This window comes from Sus scrofa, chromosome 7 (assembly GCF_000003025.6).
Source record: "Sus scrofa isolate TJ Tabasco breed Duroc chromosome 7, Sscrofa11.1, whole genome shotgun sequence".
NCBI lineage: Eukaryota > Metazoa > Chordata > Mammalia > Artiodactyla > Suidae > Sus > Sus scrofa.
In genome coordinates, this window is record NC_010449.5 from 52876557 (window position 1) to 52904246 (window position 27690).

The 27690-nt window shown below is 47.6% G+C and overlaps 2 protein-coding genes across 4 annotated transcripts; both read left to right on the forward strand.

Annotated features, from left to right (window-relative positions):
- On the forward strand, positions 4261-10095 carry NMB (neuromedin B). Of its 3 annotated transcripts, XM_021097907.1 has the most exons (4): positions 4261-6159; positions 6579-6839; positions 7448-7620; positions 9825-10095. In XM_021097907.1, exons 1-4 carry the CDS (start codon positions 6120-6122, stop codon positions 9915-9917), a joined length of 567 nt encoding a protein of 188 aa, XP_020953566.1. In that variant the 5' UTR covers positions 4261-6119; the 3' UTR covers positions 9918-10095. The 3 variants fall into 3 exon arrangements, with proteins under 3 accessions (XP_020953566.1, XP_020953565.1, NP_001116617.1); XM_021097906.1 differs by having other exon boundaries at positions 4261-6839; NM_001123145.1 differs by lacking the exon at positions 4261-6159 and having other exon boundaries at positions 6682-6839; positions 9820-10055.
- On the forward strand, positions 10912-27591 carry WDR73 (WD repeat domain 73). Its single transcript, XM_021098905.1, has 8 exons — positions 10912-11020; positions 11787-11854; positions 12340-12428; positions 14380-14468; positions 15073-15137; positions 23245-23409; positions 23725-24084; positions 25558-27591. The coding sequence occupies exons 1-8, from the start codon at positions 10980-10982 to the stop codon at positions 25791-25793; spliced, it is 1113 nt and encodes a 370-aa protein (XP_020954564.1). The 5' UTR covers positions 10912-10979; the 3' UTR covers positions 25794-27591.

A 27690-nucleotide genomic window follows, 5' to 3' on the forward strand; every position in this document is an offset into this window, starting at 1 on the left:
AACCTCATGGTTCCTAGTTGGACTCGTTAACCACTGCGCCATGACGGGAACTCCCAGATCCCATATTCATTTACCCCTGACCTTGGTCCTACTCTACAGATGTCCAGTCTTTGCTTATGCTGGTCACTCTGCCTAGAGTACCTGCTCATTTCTGTATTTGCTAAAAGCTTTCTCATTCAGGAGACATTTATTGAGCATCCACTCTGTGCCAGATTTTGGGCTAGGCCCTGGGGACCCAAAGATGAGTGAGGCAAGGTCCCTCCTCTGCCAGGAACTCACTGCCTTAACAGGGACAACGTGTAAATAAATCTTTCCACATAGGATCATAAGTGTTAGAGATCCACAGGGAGCTCAAAAGAAAAACATTTTTTATTCCCAACTAAGCTCTCAAGTATATAGTGCTTCCTTCTCGGTGCTGCCTTCTCAGGACTTTGCTTATCGCCCTCAGAGTAGTCATGTGTGTTCTTCTTGCCTCCTGGCTCCTTGAAGGCATTAAGACAAGGCCAGCCTCTTAATTCATCCTTGTATATCCCCTAGTCCCTATCACAGTGCTTTGTACATTTTAGATTTATTTATACCTGGCTTTGTTCCAAAAAGGATTTGGAGTGGCTCATAAAGATAAATCTTGGGAGAAGAAAAGGATAAAATCAGAGGTGAGGTTAGTACCTACAAGACATATCAAAAGGAGTTCCCTTTGCGGCTCAGGGGTTAAGAACCCAACTGGTATCCAGAGGAACATGGGTTCAATCCCTGTCCTTGCCCAGTGCATTAACAATCTGGCCTTGCTGTGAGCTGTGGTGTAGGTCACAGACACGGCTCAGATCTGGCATTGTTGTGGCTGTGGTGTAGGCTGGCAGCTCTGATTGGACCCCTAGCCTGGAAACTTCCATATGCCATGGGTGTGGCCCTAAAAAGACAAAAAAAAAAAAAAAAAAAAAAGGCACTTCAAAAGATTCTACTATCTGCTAGAGGAAATCCATAGTGTTGGTTCTTAACTCCTTAGGGGCTGATGTGAAGAGGAAAATAATCATTTCTATGCTTCATGTAATGGGCATAAAATGGAAATTTTTAAAAGCTTGTAATGATACCTGAAGATCAAGCAATTTTGGAGTTTCCTGGTGGCCTAGTGGTTAAGGATCTGGTATTGTCACTTCTATGGCTTGGGTCACTGCTGTGGCATGGATTCGATCCCTGGCCTGGTAATTTCCGTGTGCTATGGACGTGGCCAAAAAGAGAAATTTCTCTTCAGCGACCTCACTGCAAGGGCTCTGTGTAATGTTATGCAGTAATCCCTATTTAATTAACCTAATGATTTTCATTGGGCTATTTCAGAGAATGTTCCTTTAGTATAGATATAGTTTGGTACTTCTTCAGAGAGCCACCTCTCAAAAGATCGGCCACCCATCTAAGCAGCCAGGAGCCTTCAATTAGTTTTCCTGTAGAATTGTGTTCCTTCATCTTTAAAAACTCACAGTCTTTTTTTTTTTTTTTTTTTTTTTTTTTTGTCTTTTGTTGTTGTTGCTATTTCTTGGGCCGCTCCCGCGGCATATGGAGGTTCCCAGGCCAGGGGTCGAATCAGAGCTGTAGCCACCGGCCTACCCCAGAGCCACAGCAACACGGGATCCGAGCCGCGTCTGCAACCTACACCACAGCTCACGGCAATGCCGGATCGTTAACCCACTGAGCAAGGGCAGGGACCGAACCCGCAACCTCATGGTTCCTAGTCGGATTCGTTAACCACTGCGCCACGACGGGAACTCGAGGTATGAAATTTTTGTTTCTTAAAAAAGACTGTGGAGTTCCCGTCGTGGCGCAGTGGTTAACGAATCCGACTAGGAACCATGAGGTTGCGGGTTCGGTCCCTGCCCTTGCTCAGTGGGTTAACGATCCGGCGTTGCCGTGAGCTGTGGTGTAGGTTGCAGACGCGGCTCGGATCCCGCGTTGCTGTGGCTCTGGCATAGGCCGGTGGCTACAGCTCTGATTCGACCCCTGGCCTGGAAACCTCCATATGCCGCGGGAGCGGCCCAAGAAATAGCAACAACAACAACAACAAAAGACAAAAAGACAAAAAAAAAAAAAAAAAAAAAAAAAGAATCATTTCTGTAGAACACTTACTTTAATTGGCTGGTTTATTTAGGTTGGTAAGCTGGATCCCAGCTTTAATTCATGGAATCAATCTAGTTAAAATAATTGGTACTCGGGACTTAGGTTTGGCAAGTAAATCAACTAGTATGAAGCTTTGATCAGGGTGTCAGCCTGACAATTTACTTAAGCAAGAAAAGAGAGAATACTGTATAGAATACATTTCTTGGAATTGGTCAAATTTGGGGTAGATTATGCTAGCATTTTAGTTTATCAACAAGTCACGATGTAATAGGCATTTTGCCAAGGCATTTTGTTGACTATTGTGTCAATACTACAGCCTTAGCTGCTATCCAGAGAATAGCCTGTAATGGGCTTCAGGTTTAAAATAGGCTTTGCTTTTTCCCAGGATCCAGATAACAATATTATATACTTAGAATTTTCCATGTGCTCTGCTAAGTGCTTTTGACTTTATAACAGATTTTTATTTTTTCTCCTTTAGTTCTCAGAATCCATTTTACAAAAGAGAGAAACCAGAAGCTAAGAGATTTGCCCAGGATCTTCTGGCCTGTGGCTGGCAGAGCCAGAACTTGAAGTCTCTGTTGCAATGCTGGGTGTCAAAACCCAGTTCTTCTACCTTTATAAAATCTGAGACTCTTTTATTTAGAATCACCCCCACAATTGCAAGGCCTTTGGGGATTCTTCTCTAGAAGTCCTAGGTTCTTCCCTGGATTTCCTCAGATTTGTAAATCTCCCTAGAAATAGTGAGGTTCTTGGGCAGATTTCAAGCATTTTAACCGCTTTGGAATTTAAAGAGTATTTATTTCAGCACCTGAAATGACCCCTGAAATACATGACTGTTACACCCAAATAATCTTGAGTCCTAGGCCTGGGCCTTCGTTAGGTTTTCCTAACTTCCCCGAGCATCTGAGCCATTTAGCTGAGTGGCAGCTGCTCGGCTTGCTCTGCCACTATTGGGCTCATCTTCACTTTCTCATTAGGTGTATCTTCTCTTTTTTCCAATGTTGCCTTAAAAAATTTTTTTTTTATTTTGGCCTTTTCAGTTTCTGAAATAGTTCCTTATCAGTGGCCAATGTTCTGATATTCTAGCTAATTCCTGTGTGTTCCCTCTGACTTTGGGAAATTGTGTCAAATATCCCTGATACTCCTTTTTTCTTCTCTTAGAGATTCTGCTCTTCTGAGTCTACAGCCCCTTCCCCATTCTGAAACTAAAGAACAGGACCTGAGCTAGCCCAGGATGTTTTTCTTTCTGCAGCTCACTCAGATGGAGGCCTGTGCCCAGAGCTTTGCTGGAAGAGTGATTTTACACCATCCTATTCTGGGCAACTCTGTGTTTGTCATCCTGCCTTTTCCTCAGGCTCATTTATGTCTAATTTAAGTTTACGTTTTTTTGCTTTCTCCTTTGTTCTCTGTCCCTTTCATGTGTTTGAAGTCCATATTCTGGTTTTCTCCATTTGTTTAGTTTCTCTGCAGCTAACTTGCTTTTACTTGAGTCAATTCATCTATTACATGGGCTTAAGACCAGTCTTTACTGCATCAGAATAGTGTGTTGGTGATTAAAGGAGTATGCATGAAAGTGCTTTTGGAAAACAATAACAAAGATTGAGTTGTGAAAAGGTGTTTTTGTAATCCCAGTTTAATGAACTATGGCAAATAATAATATATATGTCTTTTATTTCAAGTCGTCTTTGACTGAAAACATGGTGCCGTTGGAGTTACCATCGTGGCTCAGCGGAAACAAATCTGACTAGCATCCATGAGGATGCAGGTTCGATCTCTGGCCTCACTCAGTGGGTTAAAGATCCAGCATTGCTGTGGCTGTGGTGTAGGCTCACAGCTACAGCTCCGATTTGACCCCTAGCCTGGGAACCTCCATATGCTGCAGGTGCAGCCCTAAAAAGACAAAAGATAACAACAACCAAAAAAAACATGGTGGGAGTTCCCGTCATGGAGCAGTGGTTAAACGAATCTGACTAGGAACCATGAGGTTGCGGGTTCGATCCCTGATCTTGTTCAGTGGGTTGAGGATCTGACGTTGCCGTGAGCTATGGTGTAGGTTGCAGACGCGGCTCAGATCCCACGTTGCTGTGGCTCTGGCATAGGCCAGTGGCTATGGCTCCAATTAGACCCCTAGCCTGGGAACCTCCATATGCCTTGGAAGAGGTCCTAGAAAAGGCAAAAAAAAAAAAAAAAAAAAAAAAAATGCCTTTTAAATGTCTTGTTGATGTTGGTTGTAACAGGATTTGCCATGTATCTTTCACCCCTTAATCATCTTTTGGGTTGTCCTTTGAATCTCTACATTTTCTCTAAATGTCCTTGAATGTTAAGGAAGCCTCAAAGGGTCAAGAGTGAGCTCTGAGGAGCTCCCCTGTGCACCTCCATATGATTCACTGTCTGTCTTCCCAGTGGGAAAGTGGACTTGGGGAACAGGCAGTCTGCAGTTGAGGTCCTCATTCTAAACTCAGAGCCCAGCACTCCCTGGGGGTTCCGACTTGGAAGTGTAATCTTGGGCGCACTGCCCTCCGTGCTGTGCCTAATGCTTCACATTCCTGGGACAGTGATTTCTAACTGGCTGTGGAGCTGCTGCCCTGCTTTTTTCTCCAGGGTCCTTGGAGGCTCCTTTTTTCCTGTGCTAGGCTGACAGATAAAATGATCGCTGGGGCATCTGGGGTCATTTCCACTGCTGTGGTTGGAGCTGTGAACCCAGGCTGTGTCAGAGAAGACTTGCTTAAGTATAAATGAACCTGTCAGAGCTGAACCCAAGGTCCCAGGGTCATCTGCAGAGGAGAGGTGGAACTCCTCCATCAGTGCCTGCTCCCTCTCCCCCTTGAGAAATCTAAACCAACTTGACATTGAAATGGGGTGGTAAATCGGGAGTGGGTGTGGTTTAGGGGAAGCAGCATCTGTCCCTGGTGACATGGGAGGCCTGAGAGAGTGGTCTGAACAGACCTGAAGTCTGATTTCACTGTGACGTCTGGACAAGTGACTCAACCTCTGAGCCTGTTTCCAGCTATAAAATGAGGAGAGATAAACCTACCAAATAAGGTTCCTTCAGGCGTTTAAGTGAGGCAGCACTCAATCCCATCTCCTAATTTCTGTGACAGAGGACGCAAGAAGATAGGATGGGTGTGTGCTTGATGCAGGAGAGGGAGGAGATCGAAAAGAGAAGGTGATAAGAGCTATATCTGTACACCATGGCTAAGCAGTGACAAGAATACAGAGAGGTGTAAATGCCAAGGTGGGAGATGAGAAGAAGGAGATTGGGAAAAAAGCCTGGGCTGGAAATGAAGTATGCTTGTCCTGAGCTTCTGGGAGCTCAGCATGACAACCAGCTTCTCCAACACGCTTCCCCTTTTAAGATGGTGATCCACAGAGCTAGCAGGCCTTATTGAGCTGGATATGCAAGAGTAATAATAGTAATACCATTATCGAGCCAGACTGGGGAGTAGGTTCTGTCCCTGCCACACCAAAGTGTTTCTGAGAAGAGTCGAGAGCCCAGGAGTTGGTCCATATCCTTCCTCCACCATTCACTCCTTTTGTACTGTCTCTCCAATGAGATGGTAAACTCTTGTCTCCCCTAGCATAGTGCCCTGAACTTTGGTGTTTAGTAACCATTCAAGCAAAAGCAAGTGCATTATTCTGGAACATCAAGTGCATCTTCTCCTATTCATTAAGTGTTGCCACTGACCTAAAAGTTCTTTCCAAGACAAGTCTGGAGAGCTCCCTGGGAGGAGGAGGGTGCTGAATGTGAGAGAGTCCTATAGGTCTGTTGCTTCCTGCCACAAAATAATTGGGCTACAAAATGTCAATTTATTAAAAAATAGGACACTGTGGCTATTCCCATTTTACAATTGAAGAAGGTGAGGGTCAAAGAGGTCACAGATCTTTGTATACGGACTCCTGGCTTAGTGCTCTTCACTCCCCTGACCCAGAAATCTGCCTCCTGGCCAACTGATGGGCCGAGTTCCCCCGAGCAGGGCTTGGGTCGGGAGGACCCCCGCCATCCATCATTCTGCATGCGCATCCCGAGCACCTGCAGTGATTTGCAGAGACCTGGTGAGTGCTGGCTGTGAGAGAGCAGAGACCGGGTGAACACGGTCAGATTCCCCGGGAGGGAAAGCTGACAGGCATTTTATGGAGCTCCTTTGGTGCCTGGCACTTTGCTGGGCACCGTAACGCCTGTTACATGGGAGGAGGCGTCCTTACCCCTATTTCTACCCTGAGAGAGAGAAAGTAACCATTTTACTGAAAAGCCAAGAACCACTGGGAGTGGCGAGGAAGGGCGGGGCCAGCTCCTCAGTTTAAGGTGGTGGGCTTGGGTCGGAACGCCCGAGGCAGCAGTGCCCACATGGGGGCAGCGGTGCGGACCGGCGGGCGGTGGAGGGGCCCCAGACCTGCACCCCTGCCCAAGGGCTTCGGGGAGGGCGGGGAAGGGGCGGCATCCGGCGCTCCAGGGGCGGGTTCCTTCGGAGCAGGCTCCGCCTCCAGGAGCGCGGGTTTAAAAGGAGGGAAGGCGCGCACCAAGGACTGGAGCTGCGGCCAAGTGCACCTGAGCAGAGGTTGCGGCCGGGGCCCAGCCATGACCCTGCGGGCTAGGGGCGCTCGGCTGCTGGGCGGCCTCCTGTTCTTCACTCTGCTCGCTGCCGGCGCCGCCCCGCTCAGCTGGGATCTCCCGGAGCCTCGCAGCCGAGCCGGCAAGATCCGAGTGCACCCGCGAGGCAATCTCTGGGCCACCGGTAAGTCTTCGGGGACCAGGCAAGCGCATCCCATCCTGCCCTGACCCTATTTAAAAATCTCTGGCCTCTCCTCAGCTAGGGACACTAGTGCCCAGGCTAATGGGGACCCTGGAACTCATCTAGTCTAACAAGTGGGGAACTTGAGACTCAGACAGGTCAGTGACTTGGCTAAGATCACTCACTCATCCAGTTTAAAGCAGAGCTGGGGCTGGATCCTAGATCTGCCTGCCAGCCTGTGCCCCTTCTCTTAGACAAGTTTCCACTGAATCCTCTAGCCTCTGGTGGGTCCCCTCTGCATCTTCACCTCCCAGACCGCTCTTGTTCTCCACTTCTGCCGTCTCCCTGTCCCTCTTCTATGCAGGCAGCACAATTGGCAGAGTTTCTTCCGGCCCTGGGCCATTCCACCCTCCTTCCAGCTGTGCCATCTCCTCCACACCCCCTCCACCTGTTGCCACCACCCAGGGTCTCTGGCTTCTTGGTATCGTGGAGCAGGAAGGTTGTGTATCTTCCTGCCATGAGAACTGAAAGGTGGGAGAGATGGGGAACTTTCCCACTGCAGAAGGATCCTTGTTTTGTGACTTCCTTGTGTCTCGGTACCTACTTTCTAGGTCACTTCATGGGCAAGAAGAGTCTGGAGCCCCCCAATCCATCCCTACTGGGGACAACGCACCACATCTCTCTGAGGGACCAGAGACTGCAGCTGAGTCATGATCTGCTCAGGATCCTCCTGCAAAAGAAAGCTCTGGGCTTGAGCCTCAGCGGCCCAGCATCTCACACCCCGGTGAGCCAGCCACCCCACCCCACCCCACCCCCCGCGCGCCCCGCCCCACCTCAGGCCCAGGAGAGGCTCAGCCACTCATATCCAGCATTGGGCTTAGGGTTTGAGTGCCCAGCCTGGGTGTGATAGGCCCAGGAAAGTCAGGGATCCCAGGCTCTCCTTGTGATCCAGAGCTCAAAGGGAGAGGATTCCCAAGAAAGGAAGCTGACCTTCCCAGCAAACCCCACGGAACAAAAAGTAGGGGAAGATGTTTCCTCACCCATTGCCCAGTCTAAAGTCACAGCCTGGGATCATCCAGCTTCTTTGCAGCAGGATCCGCACCTCCCCCACAATCTACGCAGACTTGCCTCACCCCACCTGTCTATCTTTGCTGTGCCCTGTATGTGCTTGTATGGACCCTGAGGCCCAGAGAAGGGATGAAGAGAATTAGACAGCAGCCAAGATAGAGTCTAGACCTTCCCAGTCTCTCATCTGCCTCAGTGACCAATGGCAGGTCACTCAACCCTAGCACTCTTGACCTTCTGGGCTGGACAGTTCTTTGTTGCAGGGGTTGTCCTGTGCCTTGCAGGAGGTTCAGCAGCATCCTTGGTCTCTATGCATTAGAGTATCCTCTTTCTCCCTCCCCAGTTATGACAATGAAAAATGCCTCCAGGGGAGTTCCCGCTGTGGCGCAGCAGACAAGAATCTGACTAGGAACCATGAGGCTGTGGGTTCGATTCCTGGCCTCGCTCAGTGGGTTAAGGATCCAGCATTGCCATGAGCTGTGGTGTAGGTCGCAGATGCAACTCAGATCTGGTGTTGCTGTAGCTGTGGCATAGGCTGGCAGCTGTAGCTCCAATTCGACCCTTAGCCTGGGAACCTCAATGTACCGTGGGTGTGGCCTTAAAAAGAAAAAAAGAAAAGAAAAATGCCTCCGGACATTGCCAGAGGTTTTCTGGTGAAGGGACAGGGAAGGGAGGCAAAAATCACCCTTGGTTGTAAACCACTGACCTATGGGGCTCAAGGCCCCAAAGTTGGAGCCAAGCCAGCCTTAGTATCCATCCAAGTTCCTCTATTCTCTACTCCTGGTTCTCTCCCCATCCGTTTGCCGTGTGAAGAAGCCTGTGGTGTGGTAGAATGTGGGCTCTGGTGAAAGCATGCAGGCTCGTAATCTAGCTACTTAGTAGCTGTCTAACCTTAGAAATATTTAGCCTTTCAAAACCTCATCATCCTCATCCATAAAATGGAAACAACAGTGCCCATATCCCTTTAAATGAGACCGTTTATGTCACATGCTCAGCATGATGCCTAAGACATAGAAAGCGCTTTAGTAAGCAGGAGATATTACCAGTCTGTGAGCTCCCTGGCAGCACCTGTGACCGACTTAACTTTGTGTTCCCTACTGTGTGCCTAGCATACAGTATGTACATTTTGAAAGAAAGGAGGGGCATTCCCTAGAGAAGGTCCATCCCCAGCCCCGGTCAACCACCTGATGACCAGAACCATCAGCTCCTGGAGACCTCAGATGTAAGGGCCAGGAGCTTGGACTGGCCAAGTCTGAAGGAAGATCATGTTCCCTCTGGGACCACTGGTTTTGAAGGCCTGAAACAAGAAGTCTAACTGGAGAATCTCAGAGGAAGCAGTGCCTAGCCCTCAGGGATGAGACTTTAGCAGCAAGGTCCAGGGCAGAGCTGGAAGCAGGGGAGTCAAAACACTGAGACTGGCCCAGGGCCAGGCATGGTACTTGGACCTGACTTCTATGATCTTTGACTATCACGATCACTTGTGAGGTTGAGGGTTTTTGTTTGTTTGTTTGTCTTTTTCCCTTTTCTAGGGCCGCTCCCACGGCATAAGGAGGTTCCCAGGCTAGGGGTCTAATCGGAGCTGTAGCCACCGGCCTACGCCAGAGCCACAGCAGCAACTCGGGATCCAAGGTGCATCTTCGACCTACACCACAGCTCATGGCAACGCTGGATCCTTAACTCACTGAGCGAGGCCAGGGATAGAACCCGAGACCTCATGGTTCCTAGTCGGATTCGTTCACCACTGTGCCACAATGGGAACTCTGAAGTTGAGGTTCTTATACTCAGAAAACCACTTCCCTGACCCTTCCAAGAGCCTACCTCCGCCTACCTCCGTGGATGCCTAGATTTAGGAATGGCAGGATGCCCCTAACATTTTCCCCCTCTGCCCAGGTCAATTACTCTGTATGTTCCCCTTCAGTACAGGAGGCTGCTGGTGCAAACGCTGGAGAAGTGATGCCACGAATCAGGAAGACTCCACAACATGGCTTAGGCTGTGCACCCCAGAGAAGGCTCTGAATGGGACCCTGGTGGTCCCATCTGGATGTAAATCATGGGCTTAAATATCTGTAACTCCATTACTGTGATTTCTGGTTGAGTTGCCAGGAATATCACCAATGCAGATGCAAATGACGTCCCTGCTGTATGTCTTGCTTCCCTGTTGAAGTTGTGAATAAAATCCTGCTCTTTACATAGACTGTCTAGTCCTCTCCTTCTAGCCATGTTTGAGGGATCAGTAGGGGAGGGGGACTGGAGGACCCGGTGTTCCGTGGGATGGGGCTGACCCCAAAGAGCCCAGAACACCAAATGACACTAGCCTAACACTGACTCTGGACTCCTCCTCATTCACTCATTCAGCAGATACTCAAGGCCCGCTATAAGCTAGGACCTGTGCCAGGAGCTTTTCTGTTCTTGCGTCTGCCACCTACTGGCAGAGGTTAAGAGGCTTCTGTTTCCCTCCTGTGAAAGGAAGTTGCCTACACTACAGGATAGGGCTTTGCTTACCCCTTCTGATTTCACTCTCATGCTACGCTTTGACGGGAGTGCCCAGCGCACACTCAGGAGATCTGAGTTGGGATCCAGACTCCAATGTCCCCTTACTCTCTTCTCTGGCATTGTGGGGTTGCCAGTTAGTGATAAAAATACAGGACATCCAGTTATCGTCGAACTTCGTATATAATATCCTAAATATTGCAGGAGAATACTTAAAATATTATTCATTGTTTACCTAAAATTCGCATTTAACTGGGCGTCCTGTATTTTATCTGGCTTTTTCCAACGATCTGCACAACCCGGTCATAAAACGGGCGGGTATATGGTCCCTCAGACCCCGCCTGGAACTGACATCTTGGAAATCCCTGGCTTTATGTCACTTTTCTGGGAGATTTTACACGGAGAATCGCGGACCTAGCCTGGCAAGCGCACCCCCGCAAGCGCGCAGCAGCGCTAAGACATGTCTAGGGTCCCCTGGCATGAGACCCGCCCCCGATCAGAGCAAGCCGCGCCCACTTCTCGCGAGATGGCTGCCCCTGCCCAGGAAGGTTCAGAAGCGGAAGTGCGGTACCGGAAGCAACAGTTGCCATGGATCCCGCGGAGGACTGGCTGGTGGAATCTTTACGCTTGTAAGTCGTGTGGGCCTGGGGACGTGGAATCCGTGCCTGAAGCTGGCCTAGGGGCGGATGGGCGCGGGGTGGGGCGCGAAGAGAATCTTGGTGTGGGGCGGGACGGATGCGCATGGGCCTGGGCTCCCCCATCTGGGAAATGGCACCTTCTGGTGTGTGCAAATTTTGTGAAGTACTCGTAGGAGCAGTGCTTGTGAAGGATAATAACATAAGTGATTGTTTATTTTGCTCCAGACTCTGCGTTCAATCTTAAAAATTATCTCATTGGAGTTACCGTTGTGGCGCGGCGGAAACGAACCCGACTAGTATCCATGAGGATGCGGGTTCAATCCCAGGCCCGGCTCAGTGGGTTAAGGATCTGGCGTTGCCTTGACCTGTGGTGCAGGTCGAAGACAGGGCTCGGATTCCGCGTTGCTGTGGCTGTGGTGAAGGCCAGCAGCTGTAGCTCCGATTGGACCCCTAGCCTGGGAACTTCCATATGCAGCCTTTAAAAAAAGGAAAAAAAATTATCTCATTGATTCCTCATATCAACCCTGGGAAGCCTGGGTACTTTGGGAGTTGCATTTTACAGATGAGGACAAAGCCAGGGAAATTTGACTGGTCTGTTCCCATTCACACAGAGGGTAAAAAGTGTAACAAGACTCCATCCAGTTCTGCCTGATTCCAGAGCCAGGTCCCCAACCACCAAACCATGCTGCCATCTCGGAGTTCTTTAACAGTTGTAAAAGTGCCATGCATCGCGTGACCTTGTGTCCCTATCATGCAGGTACCAGGATTTCCATGAATTCGACCTCTCGGGAGCCACTCGAGTCCTTGAATGGATTGGTGACAAAGGTGATATGTCCTGCATGACCCTGAAAGAAAGAATCCCATTCCTCAAGTCTGAACTCAGGGGCTCAGCCCAGAAGGATCCAATCACTCTTCTGGGAGCTTGAGAGCCTCTCGGTCACTTGTAGCAATTTCATGCCCCATCAGCATTTAATATTCCTCCTTTCGTTGTTGTTGTTATGGTATCGCTTTACTTTTTTAATTAAAAAAGGCAATATAAGATTATTTTTTAAATTCTCTGCAAACTGCCCACAATCCCACTGCAAATGTTCTTACAGAACATTTTCCTCTTCCCTCCTTCAGATATATTTTGTTAATATTCCTCTTATTAATATAAGATCTAGATCTCGTCCATCCCCCAATACAAGGCTTCATACCAATAGCAAAGGAGTTTATGTTTTCTTTGGAGAATTTGGCAAAGAGTCTAGACCCAGTCATGGACCAGAATATTTCCAACAGTTTGTCACAGCTACTTCTGCTTCTTTTTCCAGGAATCTTGGTTGCTGGCTATGAAAGCCTGAAAAAAAATGAGATTCTTCATCTGATATTACCTCTCAGACTTTCTGTAAAAGAAAACCAGGTAACTTGAAATATATATGGGCCATACCCATGGCATATGGAAGTTCCCAGGCTAGGTGTCGAATGGGAGCTGTAGCTACCGGACCACATCATAGCCACAGCAACACAAGATCCTTAACTCACTGAGCAAGGCTCAGGATCGAACCCACAACCTCATGGTTCCTAGTCGGATTAATTTCCATTGCACCACGATGGGAATTCCTACTTCTACTTATTTATTAAACTTTTACAAAGCTCCTATTGTCTACTAAATATTGTCCTGGATACTAGCGAGAGACTAGAAGTACTGGACCTGCCCCTGTAATCCAATACAGGGAGGGAAATATGGATAGAAATAAGTGCTCCTGTGATTTGCAGAGGGCTACTAGAGCAAGAAGTCAATTATACTTTATCAAAAATAGACTTAGGGTGGAGTTCCCGTCGTGGTGCAGTGGTTAACGAATCAGACTAGGAACCATGAGGTTGCGGGTTCAATCCCTGGCCTTGCCCAGTGGGTTGGGGATCTGGTGTTGCCGTGAGCTGTGGGTAGGTTGCGGACTCGGCTTGGATCCTCTGTTGCTGTGGCTCTGGCATAGACCAGCAGCTATAGCTCCAATTAGACCCCTAGCCTGGGAACATCCATTTGCCGCAGGAGCAGCCCTAGAAAAGGCAAAAGACAAAAAAAAAAAAAAAAAAAAAAAAAATAGACTTAGGGAGCCATTAGGGTACAGAGAATGGTTGAAACCTTAGGATGGTTAAGATCACCTAGGATGAACGTGTAGTGTGTAAGGAGTAAGGAGAAGATGGCTAAAGACAGAACCTCAGAAAATACATTTAAGGAATGGGTAGAGAAGATGAACCTACAGGCAATACTAAGAAGGAACAGTCTTTTTTCTAAAAGTTTTTATTATAGTTGATTTACAATGTTCTTTCAGTTTCTGCTGTACAGTACTGTGCCCCAATTATACATATATATACACATTTTTTTCTCCTATTATTAAGAAGGAATAGTCTTTGAAGTAGGAGGAGTCTCAGAAAAGGCCAGAGTTTCAGAAGCCAAGAGAAAAGAATGTCAGGAAGAGAAGAGGGGAGTTCCCGTTGTGGTGCAGTGGAAATGAATCCGACTAGGAACCAAGAGGTTGTGGGTTCGATCCCTGGCCTCACTCAGTGGGTTAAGGATCTGGCATTGCTGTGGCTGTAGTGTAGCCCACAGCTGTAGCTCCGATTCGACTCCTAGCCTAGGAACTTCCATATGCCGAAAATGTGGCCCTAAAAAGCAAAAAAAAGAAGAGTTGGTGGTTCCTGTTGTGTTGCAGCAGAAATAAATCCAACTAGGATCCATGAGGATGCAGGTTTGATCCCTGGCCTTGCCCAGTGGGTTGGGGATCTGGCGTGAGCTGTGGTGTAGGTCGTAGTCGCGGCTCAGATCCCACGTGGCTGTGGCTGTGGCTGTGGTGTAGGCCAGCAGCTGTAGCTCCGATTAGACCCCTAGCCTGGGAACCTCCGTGTGCCGCAGGTGCGGCCCTAAGAAGACAAAAGACAAAAAAAAAAAAGGAGGAAGAAGAGTTGCCTAATGTTGCCTGTAATGGCGTAATGTTGCTATAAAGTCCCTCAGACTCCTCAGCTAGGTCAGTCTGGCCTTTGTTGCCTTGGGTAAATTTCCTTCCTAGTGCTCTTATCTCCCTCAACCCCATCACTCAAACTTGACCCAGGAGTTCACTCAAATTGGGCCTAGTGAAAGGTTAGGAGAGAGGTTTTGGATGTGCAGGACAGAAGGAAGCTGTCTACGTAGGTGGCCGAGACCAACATTTACAAACAGCACCCTGAGGCCCTGCCCAGAGAAGCATCTTTGCCATCTGAGCGGCTCCCATGGCTTCCTGCAGGGCTGGGGTGTCACTCCTTACTTAGAGCTCATCCAAAACATTCTTCTCGAGAGCAGCCCCTATCTGATTGGCCACCCCTTTGTATTTTAGGGTTTATTCCCTGAAAGAGATTTCAAGGTACGCCATGGAGGATTTTCAGACAGGTCTGTCTTTGATCTGAAGCACGTGCCAGACACCAGGTATGGTCAGCTCTGTGACCCAGACCTTCCACTCAGGATGGAGTGGCTAGAAATATCACAGCTATCCTTCCTCTTTATCACCACTCCTCCCCCAGCCCCCTCAGCCCGCGGCCACATGGGAGCACCCGCACACACGGAGATCTGGAAGGCAAAGACCCCATCGCTCAGTGGCTTCACGGCCCTCACGAACCTTTTTGTTATTGTAACCTACGGGTTGCTGAAGTTGTCCAGGGAATAGACACAGAGTAGAAGGGATGCTTTTAGTTTCTCAAAGAGCCGATGGCGGGTAGTTGGGATTAACAGCTCAGCTGGCAGAGGCTGAGAGCCTCTGGTCAGGGTTATGTGTTCAGGGTTTCTGCTGGGTCCTCTAGGTCACACCATGCCCCGTGGAAGCCAGGGCTCAGTCCCATGACCCTCTGTGAGCTGTGGGCCTGTCCCTAAAGGGGAGTGAGCTACTCCTCATCTGTTAAACAAGGGTGACTGGTCTTGATGATTCTTCCATTCAAGAAGCTCTCCTAATATGGGGAGATTCAGAATCCCAAGCTGAGTAGGCTGGAGAGGTTGAGGGGAATGTGGGTTGAGATTTCTTCTCCATCCTGACTAGGTTGCTGGTGACCAGTGGCCTTCCTGGTTGTTACCTGCAGGTGTGGCAAGTCGCTGAGGACAGTGGTGAGTGACTTTGACTTGGTGGGGGTTGGGGTTGTAGGAAAGCCTGTTACTCCCATACCCCCCAGTCCCAATCCAAGCCAGTTAAGATGTAGACTCAGAGCCAGGTGGGAATTAAAATGCAGTATCTACTTTTTTTTCAGGGCCACACCTGCAGCATATGGAGGTTCCCAGGCTGGGGGTCAGTCGGAGCTGCAGCTGCCGGCCTGCACCACAGCCACAGCAATGTGGGATCCAAGCCGCATCTGTGACCTACACCACAGTTCATGGCAACGCCAGATCCTTAACCCACTGAGCAAGGCCAGGGATCGAACCCGTGTCCTCGTGGATACTAGTCAGGTTGTTACTGCTGAACCGCAATGGGAACTCCTCACTATAAATCAGTTTTAGAACATTTTTATGACCCAGTAAGATCCCTCATGCCAGTTACTATTAATTCTCATGCCCACACCCTGCCCTAATCTATTTCTGTTGTATAATAGATTTGCCTTTTCTGGATATTTCGTGTCTTTGAAGTCATACAGTATGTGGTCTCTTGTATCTGGCTGCTTTCACTGAGCATAAAACTTATGAGGTCCCCATGTCATATAGTGTCGTAACATGTATTAGCGGTGTATTCCTTTTTGTGGCTGAGCGGTATTCATTCCATCGTGTGGATGTACCACATTTGTCTATCTGTTCACCAGGTGATGGATCTCATTTTGGTTGTTATGAATAATGCAGCTAAGAATACACGTGGACATAGGGTTTTATTTTGCTTGGATAGGCATTAGGAGTGAAATTGCTGGATCATCTGGTAAATTTAGGTTTGTTTATCTCGTTTTTAATTTTTATGGCTGCACCCATGGCGTATGGAAGTTCCCAAGCCAGGAATTGAATCCAGGCTATGCCACAGCTGTGGCAATGCCACATCCTTTAACCCACTGCACCAGGCTGGGGACCAAACCCACACCTCTGCAGCGACCCGAGCCACTGCAGTTGGATTCTTAACCTGTGAACCACAACGGGAACTCCATGTGTTTGATTTTTTTTTTTTTTAAATCCAAACTATTTTCCAGAATAGCTTCATCTTTTACATTCCTGCCAGTAATGTCTGAGAGTTCTTATTTCTCCATGTCCTCACCAACATTTGTTATTGTTTGTCTTTTTTATTAAAGCCGTCCTAATGGATGAAATTGTATATTACGTGGCTTTCATTTGCAGTTCCTTAATGAATAATAATGTCGAGCATCTTTGCTATTCCTATACCTTTGGTGAAATGCCTATTCAAATATCATGAGGGTTTTTGGTTGTTTTGTTTTTTTTCCCCTGTAGCAAGCTGAGATAACATGCTGTCACAAGCCCCTTGATAATGTAATTTCACTGCACTTTTTTTTTTTTTTTTTTTTGGTCTTTTTAGGGCCACTCCTGCAGCATATGAAGTTTCCAGGCTAGGGGTCGAATTGGAGCTGTAGCCACTGGCCTATACCACAGCTCACAGCAACGCCAGATCCTTAACCCACTGAGCAAGGCCAGGGATGGAACCTGCATCCTCACATAAGCTAGTCAGATTCGTTTCCCCTGAGCCATGACAGGAACTCCTCACTGTACATTTTCATGATACTTGTTCAGATTAAACAACAATCTGTAAGATGCAACAGTAATATTGAATGAATATTATATTCCAGTCACTGTACTAATGACTTTCTGTGTGTGATCTTGTTAAATTCTGAGGACAAACTGTCCAAGAGAGGCTAACCTGTTCAAAGTCACAAAGATGGTAACAGAACCAATACCGAAATCCGATCCTACCTCAGAGTCTGCTTATGACCATGCCTGGTGGTAACTATATAGTTGTTGGATAATAATAATTGCTCTTAGGAGTTCCCATCGTGACTCAGTGATTAACGAACCCGACTAGTATCCACGAGGACGTGAGTTCGATCCCCGGCCTTGCTCAGTGGGTTAAGAATCTGGTGTTGCTGTGGCTCTGCTATAGGCTGGCAGCTGCAGCTCCAATTCACCCCCTAGCCTGGGAACCTCCATATGCTGTGGGTGCAGCCCCAAAAACAAAATAATAATAATAATAATTGATCTCAGTATTGTATGTAGAGGCTCTGAAAAAAAAGGTGTTTTAGGGCATTTACTGACTGGCACATAGTCTCTGGCACCATTTTGCTTAGAGCTGGTTCCCGGAGATAAGCTCTACTTATGAAAGGACATATAATAGTTATTATTGCTATTATTATTACTAATATTTGTAGCAGTTGCTAGCATTTCAATCAACAAATATTCATTGAATGCTTCTGATATTTCAAGCATTGGGCAAGTGTTACAAATACATAAGTGTTCCTTGCTTTTGGTGCTTATATTTTATCAAATATTTTGCCTATTTATTTTTTGGCCATGCCCGCAGCATGTAGGAAGTTCCTGGGCCAGGGATTGAACCTGTGCCCTGTGCCACAGCATTGACCCAAGGCACAGTAGTGACAGCACCAGGTCCTTAGCCCTCTAGGCCACCAGGGAACTCTCTGCCCATTTTTTGATTGGCTATTTTGTCTTTAGAGTGATAAGTGTTCTTTATACATTCTGAATACAAGTTATTTGTTGGGTATGGGTTTTGCTAATATTTTCTCCTAGTCTCTTATTTTCTTTTCATTTTCTATATAGTGGCCTTTGAAGCAGAAAAGTTTTAAATTTTGTTAAGATGTTTTATTATTTCTTTTAGGAATTGTGCTTTTTGTGTCATATCTAAGAAGTCTACCTAATCCATAGATTTTCTCCTGTGTTTTTTTTTTTCTAAAAGTTATATTGTTTCAGCTCCAGCATTTAAGTGTATGGTCTCTTCAGAGGCAGCCTTTGTGTATGGTATGAGGGAAGGGCCTAAGGGCATCTTTTTTTTTTTTTTTTTTTTTGCTTTTTTAGGGCCGCACCTGCAGCATATGTAAGTTCCCAGGCTAGGGGTTGAATCAGAGCTGTAGCTGCTGACCTGTGCCACAGCTCATGGCAATGCCGGATCCTTAACCCATTGAGCAAAGCCAGGGATTGAACCCGCATCCTCATGGATGCCAGCTGGATTCATTTCTGTTGCATCACAACAGGAATTCCCCTAAGTTCATCTTTTTACAGATGATTATCTGGTTGCCCCAGCACCATTTTTCAAAAGGCCTAACCTTTCTTCACTAATCTGCCGTGGTGTCTTCATGAGAAATCAGTTGACCATGAATATAAGGATTTATTTCTGGACTCTGGGTTCTGTTCCCATGATCTCTGTGTCTGTCTTTAGGCAGGTAACTTATAATTGTTTTTTATCTTCCTCTAATAATAGGCTGTGTGGGGCAGCAATGGTTTAAAGATGAAGGGGCGCCCTGGAGCTGCCTTTTGTCCTGACAGTGCCTGGGGAACCAGCTGCCATACAGAACCTGTAGCCCCGGGTCTAGCAGAGCTGGTCCCAAGGAGACTTGCTCTGACACTCATGCGAATGTAGGAAATCAAATGGTTATCTTCTACATTATTAGCATAGAATGTTCCAGGGTCTGGGAAAGGCCGACCAGCTGTTTTTCTTAGGTGCCTAAAAGCATGGCCTTATCTTGGTGAATTTTCCAAGGTTCAAGTTTGACCCCCAGCTTTGGTGTTATAGAAAGCTGATTTTTGTCAGCACACCCAGAACAAATCTAATCTGCTTACAGGGGCAGGTGCTCACCAGATTCGCAGGACCGCCGTATAAACCAGAGTGCAGTTTTATTAGTTTATAATGAAAAAAATAAGTATTCCTAAAAGTGGAGTATTCCAGATGCTTATTCTTTCCCTGTAGAAGACCTAACAGAAGCAAAGGCTGCAGATAAACCTAACCACAGCAAGAAGAATCAGGTCAGAGGGTTCCCAGTTGTGTTTCCATTCTCTTGGGCAGTGAGCATGACTGGTGGAGGTGTGGCTCCTGAGCTTAGATGCCGTCCAGGGCCCTGGGGCAGGGTCTCTGGCCTCTCCTTTCAGCTCTGGGGCTGAGAAAGATCTCAGCTGAGTGTCACCTGAGGCTTCCTCTTTGAAGTTAGGCCTTCAGTCTGGAGTGGCTCTGCCCTGACAGTGTTTCCATTGCCTTTGGGGCTGAACAGCCCCCTCTTATTTGCTCAGTGCAGTGGGTCTGGAGCCTTATGACTCCTTTTTTTTTTTTTTTTTTTGTCTTTTTGTCTTTTCTAGGGCCGCTTCCCACAGCATATGGAGCTTCCCAGCCTAGGGGTCTAATCGGTGCTGTAGATGCTGGCCTACACCAGAGCCACAGCAACGTGGGATCCGAGCCGCATCTGCAACCTATACCACAGTTCATTGCAACGCCGGATCCTTAACCCACTGAGCGAGGCCACGGATCAAACCCACAACCTCATGGTTTCTAGTCAGATTCACTAACCACTGCGCCACGACGGGAACCCCAGGAGCCTTCTGACTCCTTAAAGGGTGTGCCTACCCCTGCTCTAACCCTGCTCTCGGTTTAATCTTCAAATAACCTTCTTTTACTGACCAGTTCTTGAAGTGCCTTCTAGTATCTTTTGCTCTGATTTCGTAGTATTACTCTTCAGTTGCAGGCTGGTTTGGTAAAGGTGTGTGGAGTCCCGAGAGGGGACATTTTACCACTGACAAGAGGGAGGAGGAAGAACCTGCATTTCTTGCCTGTTGTATCAATGGAGCAACTCCAGTCAGGAGCTCTGAAGTCTTTGGTTTCTACTGCATCTTTTTTCTTTTTTCTTTTTTTTTTTTTTTGGTCTTTTATCCTTTTAGGGCCACACCTGCAGCACATGGAGGTTCCCAGGCTAGGGGTCAAATGGGAGCTGTAGCCACCGGCCTATGCTAGAGTCACAGCAACGCAGGATTCAAGCTGCATCTGCAACCTACACCACAGCACACAGCAACGCCGGACCCTTAACCCAGTGAGCAAGGCCAGCGATCGAACCTTCAACCTCGTGGTTCCTATTTGGATTCATTAACCACTGAGCCATGACGGGAACTCCTGAAATAGGCCTTCTCTGGGACTCCTCCTTCCCCCTGTCAGAGGACTAATCGCATCTGAGAATCCCCCCTGTCTCAGGGTCCTCAGGGTCTTTGGAAGGGGAGGAGGGAGCCCCTGAGTGGGGCCCAGGAGAGTCAGGCAAGCTCTGACGGGTGGCTCCAATCCCAGCCTCATTGGCGCCCCCTGGGGACAGGCTGGTCCTGAGGCTCAGTTGTTGGGTCACCTCTGACCTCCGCAGCTCCTGGGGTAAAGCAGTTAAAAGTTCAGCAAGTCTGGAGTAAGTGCCCGTGAGAGCCTGTGGCTTTGGCAGCAGTACTCCAGGGGCCTCGGCAGCCGTCCTCTCTGCCTCCTTGTATGCAGTCTGTGTCCAGGGAACCAGCTGCCACAGGCTTGCTTGATAAGCCATGTTCGTCTTCCTTCCCTCATCCATCCCTTCCTCAGTCTGACATTTATCTCTCCATTAGAATTTAAAAATACATAGATTTGGAGTTCCCATCATGGCTCTGTGGAAATGAATCTGACTAGCATCCATGAGGATGCAGATTCGATCCCTGGCCTCGATCAGTGGGTTAAGGATCTCATGTTGCTGTGAGCTGTGGTGTAGGTCACAGACATGGCTTGGATCCCTCGTTTGTGGCTGTGGTGTAAGCTGACAGATGTAACTCTGATTTGACCCTTAGCCTGGGAACCTCCATATGCCCTGGGTGCAGCCCTGAAAAAGCAAAAAAAAAAAAAAAGAAAGAAAGAAAAACAAAAGAAAAATAGTGACTGGGAGGAACAGATCAATAGAAAGCAAGAATGTCATTTTTAAAAAAATATTTAGATTTCCATCTTCTTCCTTTTTTTTTTTTTTTTTTTGCCACATCTGAGGCATGCAGAAGTTCTTGGGTCAGGGATAGAACCCGCACCATAGCAGTGACTGGAGCTGCTGCAGTGACAATGCTGGATCCTTAACCCACTGAGCCACAAAGGAACTCCTCCTCCCCATTTTCTCTAGAGAGTATAGAAACCAAATAGGGACCCCCCTCTTGGAGCAAGAAAATACAAAGTGGAAAATATGCTTCTCCTTTAAGTTGTTTGTTCAGTAAACTACTTGAACTATGTTATAAATGTAGAATGCAGAGATGAGAACCTGCCTTCTCTCCAAGCAGGCTGAGAGAGAAAAAGCTAAAACCTCATTTAACTTAGTCAACTACATGCCAGTAAATTTTATTTTTAAAAAATAAAATAGGAGTTCCCCTCGTGGCTCAGCAGTAACAAACCTGACTAGTAACCATGAGAATGTGGGTTCGATCCCTGGCTTCATTCAGCAGGTTAAGGATCGCGTATTGCCATGAGCTGTGGTGTAGGCCGGTGGCTACAGCTCCAGATTTGACCCATAGTCTAGGAAGCTCTGTATGCCATGGATGTGGCCTAAAAAGACCAAAAGCGAAAGAGAGACATAATGGCTGATGCAAGACAGTGCTGATTTGTTAAATAAAATAAAATAATAATAAAATTTAAAAGTGAAGTTAATATATAATTGCAAAAATAAAATATAATTTGCTTTAACTTGAGGTCAAGTACATATAATCAGTATAAAAAAAGACATGGATTTCTTGCCCAAGTTATGTTTTTTTTTAAATTTTATAGCATTTTTTATTACTCAATTACATTTATAGTTGTACAATGATCATCACAACCCAATTTTACAGCATTTCCATCCCAAACCCTCAGCACATCCCCCTACCCCCTAACCTGTCTCATTTGGAAACTAAAAGTTTTTCAAAGTCTGTGAGTCAGTATCTGTTCTGCAAAGAAGTTCATTGTGTCCTTTATTTATTTATTTATTTACTTACTTACTTATTTATTTATTTATCTTTTTGCCTTTTCTAGGGCCTCTTGTGAGGCATGTGGAGGTTCCCAGGATAGGGGTCTAATCAGAGCTGTAGCCGTCAGCCTATGCCAGAGCCACGGCAACACGGAATCCGAGCTGCATCTGCAACCTACACCACAGCTCATGGCAACGCCAGATCCTTAACCCACTGAGCGAGGCCAGGGATGGAACCTGCAACTTCATGGTTCCTAGTCGGATTCATTAACCACTGAGCCATGAACGGGAACTCCATTGTGTCCTTTTTTTAGATTACACATGTAAGTGATAGCATTTGATGCTGGTCTCACTGTCTGACTGACTTCACTTAACATGATAATTTCTAGGTCCATTCATGTTGCTGCAAATGCAGTTACCTCTTTCCTTTTAATGGCTGAGTAATATTCCACTGTGTATATGTACCACTTCTTTTTGTGTGTGTGTGTGTTTGTCTTTTTAGGGCTGCACCTGTGGCATATGGAGGTTCCCTGGCTAGTGGTCTAATCGAAGCTACAGCTGCTGGCCTACACCACAGCTCACAGCAATGCCAGATTCTTAACCCACTGAGCGAGGCCAGGGATCAAACCTGCAACCTCATGGTTCCTAATCAAATTTGTTTCCACTGCACCACGACGGGAACTCCAGTACCACATCTTGATCCATTCCTCTGTTGGTGGACATTTAGGTTGTTTCCATGTCTTGGCTATTGTATATAGTGCTGCAGTGAACGCTGGAGTACACGTGTCTTTTCGAGTCATGGTTTTCTCTGGATAGATGCCCGGGAGTGGGCCAATTTATATTTGAAGACAAAGACATCTGTGTCGTAATCCTTACATGTTAGGCTTCAGCAAGTCGCTTGAGGTCATGGAACATGTTTTTGAGGAAATGATATTTGTTCATGAATAGATTCGTTCCTGTTATTTTCACTTAAGGCATAAACAACATCATCAGTGTGTTCTTTCCTTTTTCTCTGCCTTTGTTTGTTCTCCATGAAACTATAAAAAGCCAGGACTGCTTTCGGCTTTTTTGAAATGGCTGCAGTGATTCATTTTCTCCCATGTGCACGACAGTTCATCATAAGACAAATTATAAAGAAATTAGAGCACGTCTGACAGTTCCGCAAATGTGAACAGAATGCAGAGTGTTTGTGTCTCCACATCCTCTCCTGCCCGCTGTCAGCTCCTTTTCTCCCCTGGCCTTCTGGCCGGCCTCCCCCAGGTAAGGTTGCAAACCAGCATCAACATTCTAGACTTCAGCCTCTTCCACTTGCCCCCCAGATGTCATTAAAGCTGTCAGCACCATCGATGCACATGAGAAGGAGGGACATCCCTGGCCCAGGCTGGCCATCTTCTCGTCTCCGGCGCCTGGGGTCCTCCACGGGGCGAGGCTTAGCAGCCTGAAGGTGGTGGACCTGGAGTCGCACAAGAGCACATACACCTCAGGTACCATGGCCCCTTGGTGGCTCGTCCAGCCAGTGTCCACCTCCCAGCCCCACTCAGCCATGCTGGAAACAAAACCCCACCCTGTGTGCCAGAGGCTGGGGAAGCAGGATGAGGGAGGGCCAGGCCTGGACTCCAGGGCCCCTGTTCTGGCTTGGGGGTGGCAGGTCCTGGGACCAGCACACAGCCAGCTGAGTGGTTCATTTTGCCTGGGGCTAGGGGGGAGCTTCTCGGACGAAGGGACTTGTGACCCGCCAGCCCGACCAAATCACCAGCCCCATGTGACTGCAGCAGTTTCTCTTTTGCCCCATTGTCCAGGTATTAGCGAGGATGAGCTGCTGAGTAGCCTGCAGGTCCTGGATGCAAACACCTTTGCCTTCTGCTGCACCTCAGGCCGCCTGGGCCTTGTTGACACCCGCCAGAAGTGGGCCCCATCAGAGAACCTCAGGCCCAGCCCTGGGTCCGCTGGAGGGAGGTGGTATGCAGAAGTCGGCGGCCGGGGCCCTGGGCCTCGCATCGCCAGCCTTGGCTCGGACGGGCAGCTCTGTCTTCTTGACCTGCGGGATCTCAGCCAGCCTGTGAGCTCAGTCCAGTGCCCAGTGTCCACACCCAGCCCTGACCCAGAGCTGCTGCGAGTGACTTGGGCTCCAGGCCTAGACAACTGCTTGGCTATCTCAGGTACTGCTGAGCAGGATCTCGTGTCTGTCTTTGGATCTGTCTCTCCCAGGGTACTCTAGGGTGCTCAGGAAGGGGCCTGTAGCCCCACAATAAATCTGGCCTAAGAGGTTAAAGTAGCTTGGAAATGCTCCAGTGTAGCTCTCCAGGTCCTTCAGTGCTGGCTCTTCCCCATCCGGCTACCAAACTTCCATACCTTGGCGGCAGGCCTTTCTGTCCCAGCAGAAATTCAATTCTGAGGTTGGTCAAGAGGCCTAGAACAGCCATGGGGTGCAGCAGGCAGGGGTGATAGGACCTCAGGGGTGCGTCTCAGTCCACTCGCTTTCAAAAGTAGAGCAAGCCAGCTAAGTCAGCAGGCTTCTGGGTCTGGCCTGGCAGCATCTAGCTGAATGAGGGTATTGAATGAAGTATCAAAAAGCCAACGGAAGGATCCTCTGAGAGGGGGAGAGGTTTTTTTATTTTTTATTATTATTATTGGCCACCCCAAGGCATATGGAGTTCCCAGGCCAGGGATCAGACCCAAGCCGCAGTTGCAACCTACACCACAGCTGTGGCAATGCACTGTGCTGGGCCCGGAATCGAACCTGCATCACAGCGCTCCCAAGATACTGTTGATCCTGTTGGGCCACAGTGGGAACTCCTAGAGGGGGAGAGGTAGAAAGAATAGTTGAGAGAGCAGGAAAGATCATTAGTAATAGCAGGATCCAGATGAGAAGAACCAAGCTTGGCTATTCCTCCTTAAAGGTTCCTGCTTCCCCATCAAATAGGAGACACGGCCATCTGTTGAGAGGGACATCTGTTGAGAGGGACTCAGTACAGAGGGATTAGAAATTTGGGGGCAAGTGGAAAGGGTTTGAGATGTCCCTTAAGGGAGTTCTCATTGTGGCTCGGCGGTTTAAGAACCCAACTAGTATCCGTGAGGATGCAGGTTCCACCCCTGGCCTCACCCAGTGGGTTAAGGATCCAGCATTGCCATGAGCTGTGGTGTAAGTTGGCAGCTCTGATCTGGTGTTGCTGTGGCTTTGGTGGAGGCTGGCAGCTGCAGCTCTGATTCGACCCCAGCCCAGGAACCTCCATATGCCAGAAGTGTGGCCCTTAAGAAAAGGAAAAAAAGTCTCTTAAAGCTCAGTTTCTTGGGGAAAATAACAGTACCTGCTTCATGCAGCTGTGAGGACTAAAAGAGTGAATGCAGGATTAGCCTCGGGCCTGGCACATAGCAGATGGCTGACAGGTGCTCACCGTCCCCTGCCCCATAGTGTCATCAGCTGCCGACACTGAGGCTGGATGTTACATGCTCTGTCGTTGGCCTTTAAATATCTCATTACTATTTGATTTTTTTATCCTGTAGCCAGTTTGGGTTCCATAGAGCAAATTATGAAAATTACTCCAGGGATTCAGTGTCAGTGCTCCCTTTTCTTCTTTTTCCTCAGGTTTTTTTGTTTTGTTTTTAATGATTTTTATTTTTTCCTTCCTCAGGTTTTGATGGGACGGTCCAGGTCTATGATGTCACGTCTTGGAATGGAGTGGGGGGCCAAGTGGAACCTCTCTTCACTCACAGAGGTCACATCTTCCTAGATGACAGTGGCGTAGACACTGCTCCACTGGTCACCACCCATACCTGGCACCCCTGCAAACCAAGGACTTTGCTGTCGGCAGCAAGTGATGCCTCACTGCACGTGTGGGACTGGGTGGACCTCCGTGCTTCGCACTGACACGAGCATCTTTCCACCCGGGCCCTGGGAAGAGGAGGTGCTGCTGGATAGCAAGGATTCAAGTGACCACAGGGCCCTGTTCCAGCTGAGTGGCCATGGGCAAGTTAACCAGCCTCCTGGCCCCACTTTCTTTCTTTGTAAAATGAGATTGGTCATCAACTGTCTGGCAGGGTTGTTGGGAAAGTTAGAAGTAACATATTTAAAAATAATGGGTAGGGTGCATGGCACAATACATGTTTGGTGGCTACTGTTAGATCTGGGAGCCCCGTTTCCCTCAAGTTTTACCCCTGTCTGTATTCACAATATCATACAATCTAAAGAGTTAGTGAATGTAAACAGGTCCTGTGATTTTTTTTTTTTTTTTTTTTTTTTTTTTTTTTTGTCTTTTTGCCTTTTCTAGGGCCTCTCCTGTGGCATATGGAGGTTCCCAGAATAGGGGTCAACTCGGAGCTGTAGCCGCCGGCCTAAGCCAGAGCCACAGCAACGAGGGATCCGAGCCACGTCTGCGACCCACACCACAGCTCACGGCAACGCCGGATCGTTAACCTACTGAGCAAGGGCAGGGACCGAACCCGCAACCTCATGGTTCCTAGTCGGATTTGTTAACCACTGAGCCATGACGGGAACTCCTGTGAATTTTTTAAAGAACTAAAAATGGGCAAATGAACATGAAAAGTCAACCCCAGTGGCAGTAAAGGAAATAGTTAAGATTATGCCATTTTTGCCTACTAAATGTCAAATTTTAAAACATCTTTGGAGTTCTCTGGTGGTGCATCAGGTTAAGATCTGACATTGTCACTACTGTGGTGCAGGTTTGATCCCTGGCCTGGGAACTTCTGCATGCCACAGGCATGGCCGAAAAGAGAAAAATAAATAAATAAAACATTTTTGCTCTCAACAGCTGATAGAGGTTACAAGGTACACAGTTCAGAAGGCACAAAGGAACAGCATGGTTCTTTATCCCAGTTGTGTGATGAACTGTTGTGTAGTTGAAGCATAATTTATATATCCAGGCTCCTGTTAAATGGCAATTAAAATTTTCTAATCTTTTTCAGTAATATGTACAACTTTTGTATCCATGACATTTCTAAAAATAAAATTCTGGGAGTTCCCCTTGTGGCTCAGTGGTAATGAACTCAACTAGTATCGTGAGGATGCAGATCCAATCCCTGGCCTCACTCAGTGGGTTAAGGATCTAACATTGCTGCAAGGTGCAGCATGGGTAGAGAAGCAGATTGGATCCCATGTGGCTGTGGCTGTGGCTGTGGCACAGGCCAGGAGCTGTGTCTCTAATTTGACCCCTCCTTTGGGAACTTCCATATGCCGCAGGTGGGGCCCTAAAAAAAAAACTATATATATATATTTAAATAAATATATTGGAGTTCCTGTCATGACTCAGTGGTTAGTGAACCCAGCTAGCATCCATGAGGACACAGGTTCAATCCCTGGCCTCACTTGGTGGGTTAAGGATCTGGCGTTGCCATGAGCTGTGGTGTAGGTCGCAGATACAGCTCGGATCTGGTGTTGCTGTGGCTGTGGCACAGGCTGGTGGCTACAGTTCCGATTCGACCCCCTATATGTATAGTATGTGTGTGTGTAGATATAGATATATAAAATTGCTGAGGCAGAGGATGTGTGCATTTTTAGTGTTTATAAATACTGTCCAAATGCCCTCTGTGGAGATTGTGCCACATTATGACAGCAATAGTAATGATCTGTTTCTCTTACCTTAACAGCAGTCCCTTTAGTGGCTTTTTTACTTGTGCCAGTCTGATAAATAAAAAAATCATTATTTGTACTTTTAGTCTGCATTTCTCTTATGTGCGAAGTTGAGACTCTTCATATATTTAAAAGTTTGGGGCGGCTGTTTTTAAAGGTGCTAACAGCCAAGGTGGGG

Excerpts from the sequence above, each read along its gene's own strand:
- WDR73 (XM_021098905.1), top strand. The coding sequence starts at position 10,980 with ATGGATCCCGCGGAGGACTGGCTGGTGGAATCTTTACGCTT. Across the intron at positions 11,021-11,786 it reads CTGGTGGAATCTTTACGCTT|GTACCAGGATTTCCATGAAT; the intron begins GTAAGTCGTGTG and ends CCTATCATGCAG. Across the intron at positions 12,429-14,379 it reads TTTCTGTAAAAGAAAACCAG|GGTTTATTCCCTGAAAGAGA; the intron begins GTAACTTGAAAT and ends TTTGTATTTTAG.
- NMB (XM_021097906.1), top strand. The coding sequence starts at position 6,452 with ATGGGGGCAGCGGTGCGGACCGGCGGGCGGTGGAGGGGCCCCAGACCT. Across the intron at positions 6,840-7,447 it reads AGGCAATCTCTGGGCCACCG|GTCACTTCATGGGCAAGAAG; the intron begins GTAAGTCTTCGG and ends CCTACTTTCTAG. Across the intron at positions 7,621-9,824 it reads GCCCAGCATCTCACACCCCG|GAGGCTGCTGGTGCAAACGC; the intron begins GTGAGCCAGCCA and ends CCTTCAGTACAG.